Genomic DNA, 12,632 nt, shown 5'->3' on the forward strand with positions numbered 1-12,632 from the left:
ATTTTTTACTACTAAAAAAATCTAAAATTTAGACATAAAACCCAAAATAAGGACTTTCAAATAAAGAAATAGTTTGTTTAAAAAAAATGTTTCATGCTTCACACGATCTACGGCTTAGAGTACATTAAGTTTGCCTTTGACGTATTTGACTTTATACAATTTTTTTTTTTATCTATTATCACCGTCTACCCCCGCTTTCGCTCCTATTCCTAATTTTATTTTAACCTATATAGTTCATTGTCTTACGTTGGTTATTGGGCCCGAGGGAGGAGGAGGGGATGGGTGGTGGGGACCGCCGGGCAGATGGAGGCATTACAGGGCGCAGAAGGACTTAGAGCTGACTGGTTGTCCATTGGAAAAGGCCCCACCATAGCAGCCACTTGGCAATCGGACAGACAACCAAAACCTGTTGCCACTTTCTATGTTAACGGTTAAATTGAATAACAGCTAGTAGACCGTCGTATTAGTCCTAACTCCTTCCAACTTATCATCGTTTCGAACAAAAAAAAAAAAAAGTATTGGTACTAACTCCTAACTCCTAAGCGATCTTCGCTTTCTCCGATCTTCCCTCCCTCATTATTCACTCCTCTGTCACTCTTCTTATGTTCAGAAAACTAGCTCCAAATTGCACCTACTCAATCCGACAGCTCCAAGATTCAAAACAATCATCCTATTAGCTAGTATTTAATTTACAACAATTTCACATCGATTAATCCAAAGCCTAAACCACCATATTCCCTCAGGGGCCATCAATTTTAACGCTTACAGTAATTTAATTTGTTGCAGCTCAGCTCAAGTTCTTGAGATCAACTCAAAATTTTGCCTTGCGCCCTCTTTTCTTTTCTCCGTTATTTGAATATATGGCTCTTCATTCTGCTGCTTTATGCTTCAACAACATTTCTTGCAATCCTCAAACTTCTGGGGCCTTTCGGCAGCTCTCTGCTCCCTCATTTTTCCGCCCATTTACTGTTAAGGCTTCAGGTTTTTCTTCACCATCACCGGTTGCCCTTCCGCGATTTAAGCTTCAAGGTATTGCTTTGCTTTCCCCACTGGAATCGATTACTTAATTTGCTATGCAGGATCAACTCAATTAAGTGTTTTTTTTTTCCTCCTCGATTTTGCTCTCCATATTTTGCAGAACACCTTCACTAGACTTGTGCTTTGATACTATCGAGATGGAAAGCAATCAATAGGGCAAAACTAAGAAAAAGTCACATGAATTATGTGAATCGCAGTTCTAGTGTGGTGCCCTGCGTGCTGCTACACCTGATTAAATAGGGAGAGATTGATTAATCAATAATAATACCTTACGTAGCTGTTGATAACTTGGATTCAGCATTTAGCCGGTGGTTTAGGTTGGTAGTAGAAACAAGTTGTGTGATGATTAAACCTCTTCTCATTGCCTTTACAATGTCCAATTTTTAAACTAATTGGGACAATATATAGTCATTTACTAGGAACTAGAATCATCTAGTCTTTTAATTAATCAGATCAACCGTTCGAATGCCCTTCTTGGATTGAGTAGTTATTTTTAACTAACTTTGGTTAATGCTATTGAATATAGAATTAGTAGTTCTTATTTTTTGAATCCCCTAAGTTGCAACTCCATTAGGTAAAGCATTGCCAATTGATAATGGGGCACCCGAAAAGGATGAGTCGTCCCTTGTGGTTTGCTTTGGGGAATTGTTAATTGATTTTGTCCCGACTGCAAGTGGTCTCTCATTAGCTGAAGCACCTGCATTCAAAAAGGCTCCTGGTGGTGCACCTGCTAATGTTGCTGTTGGCATTGCTCGCCTTGGTGGTTCATCAGCTTTCATTGGGAAGGTGTGACATCTCTGTACTCTGTTAGCCGTTGTTGATTATCATATACCTTCAAAATTATGAACTTATAATGTTACTACTGACGTATTGAAGGAATCTTCCAAAAAATTTACATGTTCTCATGAAAAATTCTGTTTTTCTGGTCAATGTTTTAATGACCCATCCACAGGTTGGGGAAGATGAATTTGGATACATGCTTGCTGATATTTTGAAGGAGAACAATGTCAATAATGAAGGGATGCGCTTTGATCCTGGTGCTCGAACTGCTTTGGCATTTGTAACCCTAAGAAAGGATGGGGAGCGTGAATTCATGTTTTACCGCAATCCTAGTGCTGATATGCTGCTTCAAGAGACTGAGCTCGATCTTGACTTAATTAGGAAGGTATACATTACTATCTATGTAGAGATGTTGAAGCAAACTAATTATGGCCAAAAAGATGATCTCCACAATACATGATACTGGTGTATGTAGTATCTAACTTATGATTATGACCTAAGGCTTGGTGGTTTGTTGACTTTTAAAAGTAAGTAGCACCAAAAGTTTAGCTAGTCCATCATCTCTATTTTCACGCTTTTGCATCTGTTACTGTATAGTTTGTGCCATGTCATGATTGTAGAGATCCTTTCTTATTTAGGTCTTTTGCAGACTTGCAGCCCTTTTTGTTGTAGCATTTGCAGTTTCTGGAAAATAGTTACCTCCTACAGCTTTGATTTACCGATATTTATTTTGATAGGTAACTTAAATCATGACATTGCTTGTTATCTATGACAGGCAAAAATATTTCATTATGGTTCTATAAGCTTGATTACAGAACCATGCAGATCAGCGCACCTTGCAGCTGCAAAAGCTGCAAAGGATGCTGGGGCAATTTTGTCTTATGACCCAAATCTAAGGCTACCACTGTGGCCATCTGCAGAAAGTGCAAGAGAAGGGATCTTAAGCATATGGGAGACTGCTGATGTGATTAAGGTATACCTCCTTCTAATTTTATTATCTTCAAGAGTCTGTGTTATCTGTTGGTGTACATGCTGAAACAACAGTCTTTTTGCAATTTCAAAATGTCGATATCTATTTCATTTTTGGGTTGACATTGATCACCAGATAAATGAGAATGAGATTTCATTTCTGACCCAAGGGGAAGATCCATATGATGATTCTGTAGTTCGTAAATTGTATCATCCTGACCTCAAGTTACTCCTTGTCACTGAAGGCTCAGAAGGATGCAGATATTACACTAAGGTAAGCTTGTAAATTTTTCAATCCCTCCCTACTTGTTTCTGTGTTTCCAGCTGCGCATGTAGTAGGTCTGAAAAACATTCTATGCTAGTTTAAAAGAAAAATATTAGGCATTTGTGGAGTATCATTTATTATTCTCAAATTCTTAAAACCGCTAGACTCCAGGAGTTAAAGATCTTAAACTTGCTGAACTTTTTAGATTGTAGTTCAAGATTTGAACCATAAATGTCTATTTCACAGGACAATAAAATCCTTTGTGTTTTCTTTGTATGATGTTTCATAGACCATTATCCTGTGGATGCTTTTATTCTTCCTAAATGTTATCAGGGGCACTTGATGCATAGCTATTACATATTTGAGGATATGGTTTCTTCTTTGAACTACAAATTTAGAAGCTGCTAACACAAAAAGTGCATGTTAAAAAAATGTTCAGAATTTTCTGAATTTCGATGCCAATGTTGGCTTACAAGTCATGATATTGTTTATTGTTAAAGAATAGGTGTAAATCAAACACTTCTTGGTGATTGACTTCTACAGGAGTTCAATGGAAGAGTTAAAGGTTTGAAAGTGGAAGCTGTGGACACAACAGGTGCTGGAGATGCCTTTGTGGCTGGAACTTTATCACAACTAGCAACTGACATATCACTGCTTGAGGTATTATCTTTCAGGAACGGCACTTCTCCTGCTGATAGTCTTAAAATTGTTTTTCTTTACATTGTCTATGATTTTCAGTTTCCATCTTTTCTCGCTTCAACATTTTTCTTGATGACATACCTTAAATGATAATTAAATTGATGTTAAATGTCAACAGTTAAGAAGGCTTGAAAACGTCTTTTTGAAGTGAACAAAGCTGCAATTTTGAGGAAAAAAGTTACAAAATCCCAAGTCTGTTTGGTTTTAGCCTTGTCCCATACATAAGGGGATTTCATCTTTTATAGGGTGGAAATAATGGTTGAGGACCTAAATTCTTTAAGCTGTTTTTGTTGTTTCTCTCATAAATTTCAATTGAAATTAAGCATTTCTAGAGCTCGATGCTTGACCTTGATTTGACAGCAGTTCTGATTCAGATGATCTTGTATCTTTATCTCTTATATATACTTCAATTACCTTATCTCTATCTGCTTTGGAAAGCGATGATAAACTATGAAACCTTTTACAGGATGAGGCCCGACTTAGAGATGCTCTCAGGTTTGCTAATGCATGTGGTGCCTTGACTGTCACAGAGAGAGGTGCAATCCCTGCTTTGCCAAGCAGAGAAGCTGTGCTGGATGTCCTCCTTAAAGCTGTAGTGTAGCTGGTCATTTAATGTTATCTGCAACTGTTTAACCACATTCAGCAGTCTTTGTCTTTTTGTAAGGTCTCATCACCATTTGCTTTCACACACATAATTGTGAACGAGCACATTTGTTGAGTCCAGGTAGGCCAGAATTCTCAAGTATAGATGAACTCTGTTTTTTCTATCTAGTAGTTATGGAAGTGGAGGTTCAGATCAGCTCCAATTTTGTACAATATATTGCTGCCAGTTTGGCAGGTTTCGACAATAACAGGGCCTGGTGTATTAGTCTTATTACAAGTCTTGATTGGCAATAAAAGGTTCCATGTTCTTGCTGAATATTATTCTCAGTTGAACTCTTGAGTAGTGTTATATCAGTTACAACATTTGAGAATGGACTGTTATACCTTTGATCTTTTTGAGTCTTGACATTTTACTTGTACTTGGTTCTGATTGACTACACAGGGCTGTGTCATGGGAAGTGAAAAGTGGCATTAGCTTCATTAAAAGATTTCTTCAATTTTAACCAAGAACAGGAAAAGTCAACCCGTTGTTTGACCCCAGCCTGAGATGGACAAAAGATAAAGAGCTTTTATACGCTTTCAGCACAAATCTTCAGAACTTCAAAAATTGTCGAAGACGTAGCCAAGTAGGCATTAGGAGTCCAATAAAACATCTATAAATTAATAAGGTTAGGACCATACAAATTGGTACTTACAATTCAAAGAAACATTTATTTAATTAACTAAAGTTTTATTTTATTTTACAAAAATATGAATTATTCTATTAATAAAAGGAGGCAAAAAGTTTAAGAAATACAAATAATCTTTATCTACTTGATTTGCAAGTATAATTTAACTCTATTAATGTTTTCAATATAATTTAACTGACACGTAATTGATGTCATTTTTTTTGAGGTCAGGTTAAAAAAGATTTAGAAATACAAAATGATGGATGCCTATATTTATTTCATTAAATGCATACAATGAATCAAATTAACAATATTACATATATAAATGATAAAAACGTTTTCTTATAATAAGCAAACACAAAACCTTCTTACATATCTCACTATGGTTTCTGTATCGAAAGTGTTCATAAATCAACTATGACTGATCAAATGCTAAACCACATAAATCCATCAAATACTAAATCATGCTAAATTATTATGCGAGTATAGTAAAGAGCATCACATCACATACACTATAAATAATTATAATAATGGGTTTCCAAAAAAATAAATAACAATAGGCTCATATTAAGATATGATATGTAATTATAGTGAATTATTAATTTATGATATGAATGGGATCAAAGGTTAGGTAAGGCTTTCAAAAAAATTATTATCTTACTAGTTTAATAAAATTATTAATTTAGCTCATTAGCCCAAATTGGGATTGAGAAAAGTATTATTTAAATGTCTACAATTCAAGTTTATAAAGATTTTTCTGTAAATTTATCGAGTATAAATTTATAGGGATTTTTTTTTTGTAAATGCTTACAATTAATTTTTATTATTATAATTCAACAATATCATTTTTATTATTTAAATGTCTACAATTGAAGTTTATAAAGATTTTTCTGTAAATTTATCGAGTATAAATTTATAGAGATTTTCTGTAAACGTCTACAAATTAAAGTTTATTATTCTAATTCAACAATATCATTTCTGTAGATGACACATCACATACGAATTGTACTCTTCCGTGTCAAGAAGCAGCAGCAAAACCAAAAAAATTATGTTAATAACAAATTTGAGGCAGCAAATCCCGTCTCCCCGAGAGCTAAAGAAAAATTTTCGGTAAGACCGCTGAAACAGAGCGCTTTTAGTGGTGAAGCCGATTGGAAAGCTTCTTCCCAAACCGATACTAACCCGAAAGACAAGGATGGCCATATCCTTCCCGTACAATATCCACTCTATAAATGTCCGCATTCTGGTATTTTTCTAGATGCCAAACAACTTGTCATTCTAATCTAATCACCCTCGCAACCAAAATGGCTGATGATGCACAGGACCAGGCTGACCGAGAGAAAATTTTCAAGCGTTTTGATGCTAATGGTGATGGACAAATTTCTGCGGCGGAGCTGGGGGATGCCCTGAAGGCTCTGGGCTGTGTCACAGGAGACGAAGTCAAGCGTATGATGGATGAAATTGATACTGATGGCGATGGCTTCATTTCCAAAGAGGAGTTCACAAGTTTCGCGTTGGCCAATAGGGGTTTAATCAAAGATGTTGCCAAGATATTCTAGTCTCCCTTCTTCTTTTTCGTTCTGCCATCTCATGCAGATTGCAGTAAATTTTTTTCTCTTCATAGTTTTCTGACTTGGCTCAATTCGTCCATGTCATAGACTTGGTATTTACAAGTGCATTTCCCAGTAGTTAAGCTGTAACGTGAATTTTGTGTTATCTATATATGTAACTACCTGCTCAATACAAAATTCATAACTATCAGTTTTGCCAAGTTTTTCAGAGCAAGAACTAAAAGAATATGGGGCAGCTTGCGAGCTGCGATCCCAGTTGCATATATTAATTCAAACCACGTGGTTAGCAACTTGGCATAATATATTTTGTGAAATCTGTTTCTTTCCCATGTGGAAGTCTTTCTTAAATGGTAAACCAATTGCTGGGCAGTTGACCATATTTTGGCCTTTGTAACTACCATTCTAATTGTTAATTGTCTCTCCTCTCAACATACCAAAACCTGAAATTGATTGATCAACGTGCTCTGACCATGCAGCTGGAGCTTAGGCGACTATTGCGAAAATGCAGAACTTAAGAGATGGAATTTGAGCGGATTAGGCGAACAAGTTAATATCAGTAAACATTAATTCAGCCTTGTTAGGTGGTATAGAAAACCAAATGTTGTTAAGCTGTTGACATCTCTAAGTATGCCCGCGATGTTGACGGTTCAGAACAATTTATAGATCCAAGGGAAGGACACGCATTGCTGGTGTCCTACTAAGAGAATGAAAAGTAAAAGGAAATTAGGGCTGTTCTTTTTCTTTTTTTATGCCAAAGAAAGTTTGAGTAGATTCGACTCCTATCATCCCTATCGTCAAAGCATGTCCCGGAAATTAGGGCATTTCTTTTTCAAGGGATAATTTCATAAACCTCTCATGAGGTTTCTAATGATTGCAGTCACCGCTCTTGAGGTAAGTAAGAAATTTAATTTAGTTCTTTGCAGAAAAATTAAAGTCATTTTTCAAGGCATCATCATTTTTAAATGTCTGAACCTTTTTAACCTTTGCTAAGTAAGTTGAGAAGAAATTATTTTTAACAAATGCATTCGTACTAATAGGTTATTTATAAATCTAAGCAAGAAGTCCATTTAAATGACCCAAGAATTGAATATAATGTATTAGGTAAGATGATGTTAGAATTTTTGAATAAAATAATATTTGCAAAATACAGTTTTCTTTTATCTTTATGCCTACTTTTCACTTAAGATTGGTAGAGTCGTCAAGCTGTTATAGTCTTTTCATAACACCAAGGGCGGTAAATGTAATTTTTCAAACTTTAAGGGAAGTGACTGCAATTGTTAGAAACCTTAGGGGAGATTTATGAAATTACCCCCTTTTAAAATTGAATGACCTTGTTGCATAGAACAGACCAGGCATGAGCACCTTGCAAAAGCTAGGTCTCCGGTCTCACACAAAAGTTGCAGTCTACGCGTGCAAAGAAACATCATCTATCCCTTTGAAAGCAATATATATACACAGACACACTGACACCCATAGCTCATCAGACGGTGCCATTTCTATACACAATGTTAAGATAACTAATCAGTTCTAGCCTAAAAAGTCTCTTTAAGCAATCCATCAAATCAAATCCTATACTAGATGTTATCACTGCTGCGCTGCATATCACCTGCAGTACAGATGATCATCTTCCTCAAACTCTGAAACTCCAAGCATAGCTAAAGCTAAATGACTCTTCATTTCACTTTTTGTCTGCTGCAATTGAGAGTAACAGTCACCGACAAAATTGTTAGCCGCCGAAGTAGCTTTCTTTCTGTTTAAGCTATTGGACTTTGCTCCTCTTAATATTGCAACAATCTCATCAATGCTGGGCCTGCGGGATTCTTCGCTGTTTACACACGCATTCGCTGCTTGAACCATCTGGGATATCCGATTCGAGTACTTGTGAGTGAACTTGAGTCGTGGATCCAGCAACTTTTCTAGGGGCCCTTGTTGCACTAATGGTTTTGCCTGGAAGAAGGGCGAAAGGGAATCTTCAGTTTTCCATTTCTACTTGAATAAGAAATAGGGGCGAAAAATATCTAAGAAAATAGGAACAACAAAGAGTTGAAACTTATTTGCTTTCTCCCCTCGTCCAAATTCACTGCGTTTGTTGACCTTGCACCTAACATTCCTTGGCATACACGCCCAACAGACATGCTGATCAAATCTTGACAATACCCAATAGTTATTACAGAGGGACCAATTACCTATTTAGCAAGGTTTCACTTAGTTTGAAAGATTAAAATCAAGGCAAACTATTATGATATCATATTATGTTTGTCGCCATGAGCAATCACTGTAGATGTAGATAAGAATATGATTTGGAGTTGTTTTCAAAGAATCTCGTGACCGAAACTGCTAAGATGCAAGAATGCTGTTTATCAGCACAATAAACACATCCATTCGAACCTAGGGAAGAAACGAACAAGACTAGGCATTTGTGATGTAAATCTAACCATTAGCAAGAATACTTGCGATCATATCCCCAGAAAATGATTGATTGACCGAACCAGACATTATGGTGCACCATCAACAATCTACTTAAAAATGTGGTGAAATATGTGCTATCTTCAGTGCATCTATAATTATTAGACAAAGAGAATAGCAGGCTGTGTAGCAGATTAGGTGGTAAATGAATTGATGGCCTACCCATAAAACCAAATTTTCTTCTCCGGGTCCTCTTTTTGCCTCGATAGGTTTCCTGCCGGTGATGAGTTCCAAAAGGACAACCCCAAAGGCATATACATCGGTCTTATCAGAGACCTTGCCGTGCTGAAAATACTCGGGTGCTAAATATCTGTCATTAGTCCGTCCATGAAAAAAGTCAGTCCGAGTCACATATTCCTATTTGTCAACACTTACTTATCAGTTTTTCTGATATAATTCATACCCGAATGTTCCTTTCACAGTCTTGCAGAGGAAGGGCAAGGAGGGTGCAGGAGTCCACGTAGCTAATCCAAAGTCACACAACTGCATACATCACAGTAGAGGATTAGAATAGCACAGCATTATTGAATAGAAATAGTAATAAAACCCATTAGGTCCAACTAAATGGCTAAACAGACAATTTAAAAAAAAAAAAAAAAAAGTTACAGTTGGAAGGTGACCAAAGATCAGCAAAATGAAATTTCTTCCTAGTTCCTACCTTAGGTGTCTTCCTGGAAGTAAGAAGGATGTTTGAGGGCTTGATGTCCCTATGAACAATACATCTTTCTGTCCCATTATGTAAATAACTAATTGCCTCTGCAATACCAACAGCAACCCTGTATCTAGCAGACCATGGAAGTGCCGGACCACCCCTCACTCCCCTTTTCTTTTCTGCAAACAAATTTCTCCAAATCAGACAAGAAACTTCACCATAAATTGAGCCCGCGTTTGAGATAAAAGGACAAGAAATCATACCATGTAAATATCGCTCCAAGCTTCCTCCAGACACATATTTGTAGACCAAAAACAGACCCTCCTCAGGATCAATGCAAAAACCCACAAGAGGAACAATGTAAGGGTTGTGGAGAGAACTAGCAATCATCAATTCCCTGCAAAATGCCTTTGAAGATTCCTTGTCTTCCTTATCCAACCGCTTAATTGCCACAGCAGTCCTCAAAAGTCCAACTCTTCCTCTAAAAACACAGCTCAATGCACCTCTACCCAAAACTCTACCTAAACAAAAAACAAACGCAACAAGATCAGTCAAAATCACAAGCACATCAATCAAAACAAAAACTGACAAAAGGGATTCGATTAAAAGTTCACCACTTTTAAGTACCTGTAGAAAAATTGCAAGTTGCATAAACGATTTCGGCATAGCTGAACCTAATCAAATAATGTGCCACAGGAGAAATGCTCCTTTCAAGGGACTCAATTCTCTTCCACTTTAACTCTCTAGACTTGGAATCAATCACCCCATTATCCAAATTCACCATCAAAACAGTAGCAGAAGAAGACTTGTTCATCACATTCATTGATTCAAGCTCAACTTGAGAACAAAAACTGAACCTGAAAGAGGAGTGCACTGACTGAGGCTCAGCACTATTCAACTCTGCCCCACAGCCACCAGACTCTGCAAGCAACCAAGCCTTATTATGCTCCAAACTGTTCCCACCCTTATCTTTCTCCTCCTCATCCTTGCCGGAACCTCGCCGCCGGTGATGTGGAATAAAGCAACCCAAACCAAAATCCCAGATCATCTTATACAATAAAGATTTGATTTTTATCTCATCATCATCATAGTAATCACAATATTTATCATCATCAGGGGCGGCCAAAGTTGAAGTCTTTGATGAAAATGAGTTGCGCAGAGGGACTATAGAGTTAGTGCAATTACTTCTTGAAAACACCATTTTGAGAGCGGATCTCAAAAAGTGCACAAAAACCCAGAAACCAAAAAGTTAGAAAGAATAAAGGTGGAGAGAGATGAGTGACGGACGTAGAAAAAAGTTGAAGCAACTTTGCTTCAAGGGTAGGAGAGAATTAAAACTCAACAAATGCAAAAACAAATTGTCTTGGGCAACTGGATTTACTAATACTATTTAAGCATTAAAAAAAAGGGGGATTCCTTAATTTATCATGTTAGTAACGGGAGATGGTGAGAGATGGTCCCAATAGGCTCAAAAGTTAATGGCATTATACTAAAGAGCAAGAGATGTATGAATGAATGAATGAATTGTCCAACCGAATAATGCAGCTGCTAGTAGGAGCAAAGAGAGAGAGGAGAGATTCTCGGTGTTAATGCTTAACAAGACAAACAGAACCCACGAAAGAGGGGGAGGTACGTTGCATAGCAAATATTAAAACAGGGGAGGCAGAGGAATGAGCACATGAGTAGATGGGACTAAGCCACCATGGAGAATGGGATTATATCTAAATCCAAGAATTAATGTTAAGGGTGAACAAATTATTACCTACCTTTTCTAGAGAAAGAGATGCGTATCATTGTCATATTCATAGTAGTCATTATTACTAATCTTGACGGGAAGGGGGAAGTTTGGATTGGGTGTCAATGTGGGTTGAGATAATTGACAATAATTACTTGGAATATGGTAACATCAGATTATTTGATTCAATATCAGACCGAAGATGGCACCTGTAGTTTGGTGACCATCCATTTCAGTACTTATGCATCCCTCAAACGACCGCCATTGACATCCAAAGCTGGGCTCTCTTTGTCACTAGTTTGTTTAAGATGCTTGATTTTATTTTCATTAATTTGGCAAAAGGTCGATTGTGGATTTGGCAGGGATTTGATCCTCTGATCAGAGTGAGATTTGTCATTCTCCTTGGAGACAAATTAAATTGGTACAAATCTTTTACATTTTGCCAAGAGCGCGCATTGTAGAAATTCCAAGTTGGACTTTTGTTAATTGTTAATATAGTGCAGAGGAGTTGTTCGGTAGATGATCAAACTTTGTCCTGCCTAGTTAGAAACTCAAACTCAAATTTGGCTGCGCTCTTCATGTAAATTCTTGACATTGGAACTCTTCTATGGTTAATCTTGTAGGCTGTAGCAGTAGCAAAAACTTCCGTGAAGCATTGTGCCTTTTAATTATCCACTGATCTACATTTCCATTATTTTTTTTCCTTGATCTTTTGTGTAATAATAAATATATTGTTTTAGCAAGATCAACACAATGCTTGGAGAAAAGCTAAAGGGCAACAGATCAGGTACACAAATCTTTGTAATTTGGCTTGGATTAAGTTAAAACAAGGATTTAATGCTAGAGCAAATTCAACCTCAAATCACAGGTTTCCACAGCGAATTAATTTGGTGGGTGGGGGCCCCGGGGAGGAGTAACTGCTAGTTTCACAACTGCTTTTGTTTCCTACATCGGCAGATTTTTGTTGCAAAATTTATTGTTTAGGCAATTGAATTTCAAATTTTCAGCTTCAGTCCAAATATAGCTTTAAATTGATGCATGTCATTTTCTTCCCGTCTCACTCGTGGGGACTCTTGAAAGGATTGGCGTCTTGGACTTCAACGTAAAATTTTTCAAGACGGACTACTAATGGAGCAAAGAGTTAAAATTTCTGTTTTTTTTTTCGTACTAACCTTTTATTTTTTTT

The 12,632-nt window shown here is 36.9% G+C and overlaps 3 protein-coding genes across 5 annotated transcripts; 2 read left to right on the forward strand and 1 right to left on the reverse strand.

Annotated features, from left to right (window-relative positions):
* The first annotated feature begins 466 nt into the window (after window positions 1–466).
* LOC113701166 (probable fructokinase-6, chloroplastic) lies at window positions 467–4,670 on the forward strand. 2 transcript variants are annotated; one of them, XM_027221693.2, is made up of 7 exons: window positions 467–1,029; window positions 1,598–1,824; window positions 1,991–2,203; window positions 2,594–2,791; window positions 2,924–3,061; window positions 3,596–3,712; window positions 4,218–4,670. In XM_027221693.2, the coding sequence occupies exons 1-7, from the start codon at window positions 861–863 to the stop codon at window positions 4,350–4,352; spliced, it is 1,197 nt and encodes a 398-aa protein (XP_027077494.1). In that variant the 5' UTR covers window positions 467–860; the 3' UTR covers window positions 4,353–4,670. The 2 variants fall into 2 exon arrangements, with proteins under 2 accessions (XP_027077494.1, XP_027077495.1); XM_027221694.2 differs by having other exon boundaries at window positions 1,613–1,824.
* A 1,509-nt stretch (window positions 4,671–6,179) lies between these two features.
* On the forward strand, window positions 6,180–6,744 carry LOC113701167 (polcalcin Ole e 3). Its single transcript, XM_027221695.2, has one exon. The coding sequence runs from the start codon at window positions 6,255–6,257 to the stop codon at window positions 6,579–6,581; it is 327 nt and encodes a 108-aa protein (XP_027077496.1). The 5' UTR covers window positions 6,180–6,254; the 3' UTR covers window positions 6,582–6,744.
* Window positions 6,745–8,004: 1,260 nt separating this feature from the next.
* On the reverse strand, window positions 8,005–11,322 carry LOC113701168 (probable serine/threonine-protein kinase PBL7). 2 transcript variants are annotated; one of them, XM_027221696.2, is made up of 6 exons: window positions 10,339–11,322; window positions 9,975–10,232; window positions 9,718–9,890; window positions 9,463–9,542; window positions 9,222–9,369; window positions 8,005–8,540 (listed from the first exon to the last, which is right to left on the reverse strand). In XM_027221696.2, the coding sequence occupies exons 1-6, from the start codon at window positions 10,910–10,912 to the stop codon at window positions 8,196–8,198; spliced, it is 1,578 nt and encodes a 525-aa protein (XP_027077497.2). In that variant the 5' UTR covers window positions 10,913–11,322; the 3' UTR covers window positions 8,005–8,195. The 2 variants fall into 2 exon arrangements, with proteins under 2 accessions (XP_027077497.2, XP_027077498.1); XM_027221697.2 differs by lacking the exon at window positions 8,005–8,540 and adding an exon at window positions 8,560–8,779.
* Between the last annotated feature and the right edge of the window lie 1,310 nt (window positions 11,323–12,632).

This window comes from Coffea arabica, chromosome 7e, assembly GCF_036785885.1.
Source record: "Coffea arabica cultivar ET-39 chromosome 7e, Coffea Arabica ET-39 HiFi, whole genome shotgun sequence".
Classification (NCBI taxonomy): Eukaryota; Viridiplantae; Streptophyta; class Magnoliopsida; order Gentianales; family Rubiaceae; genus Coffea; species Coffea arabica.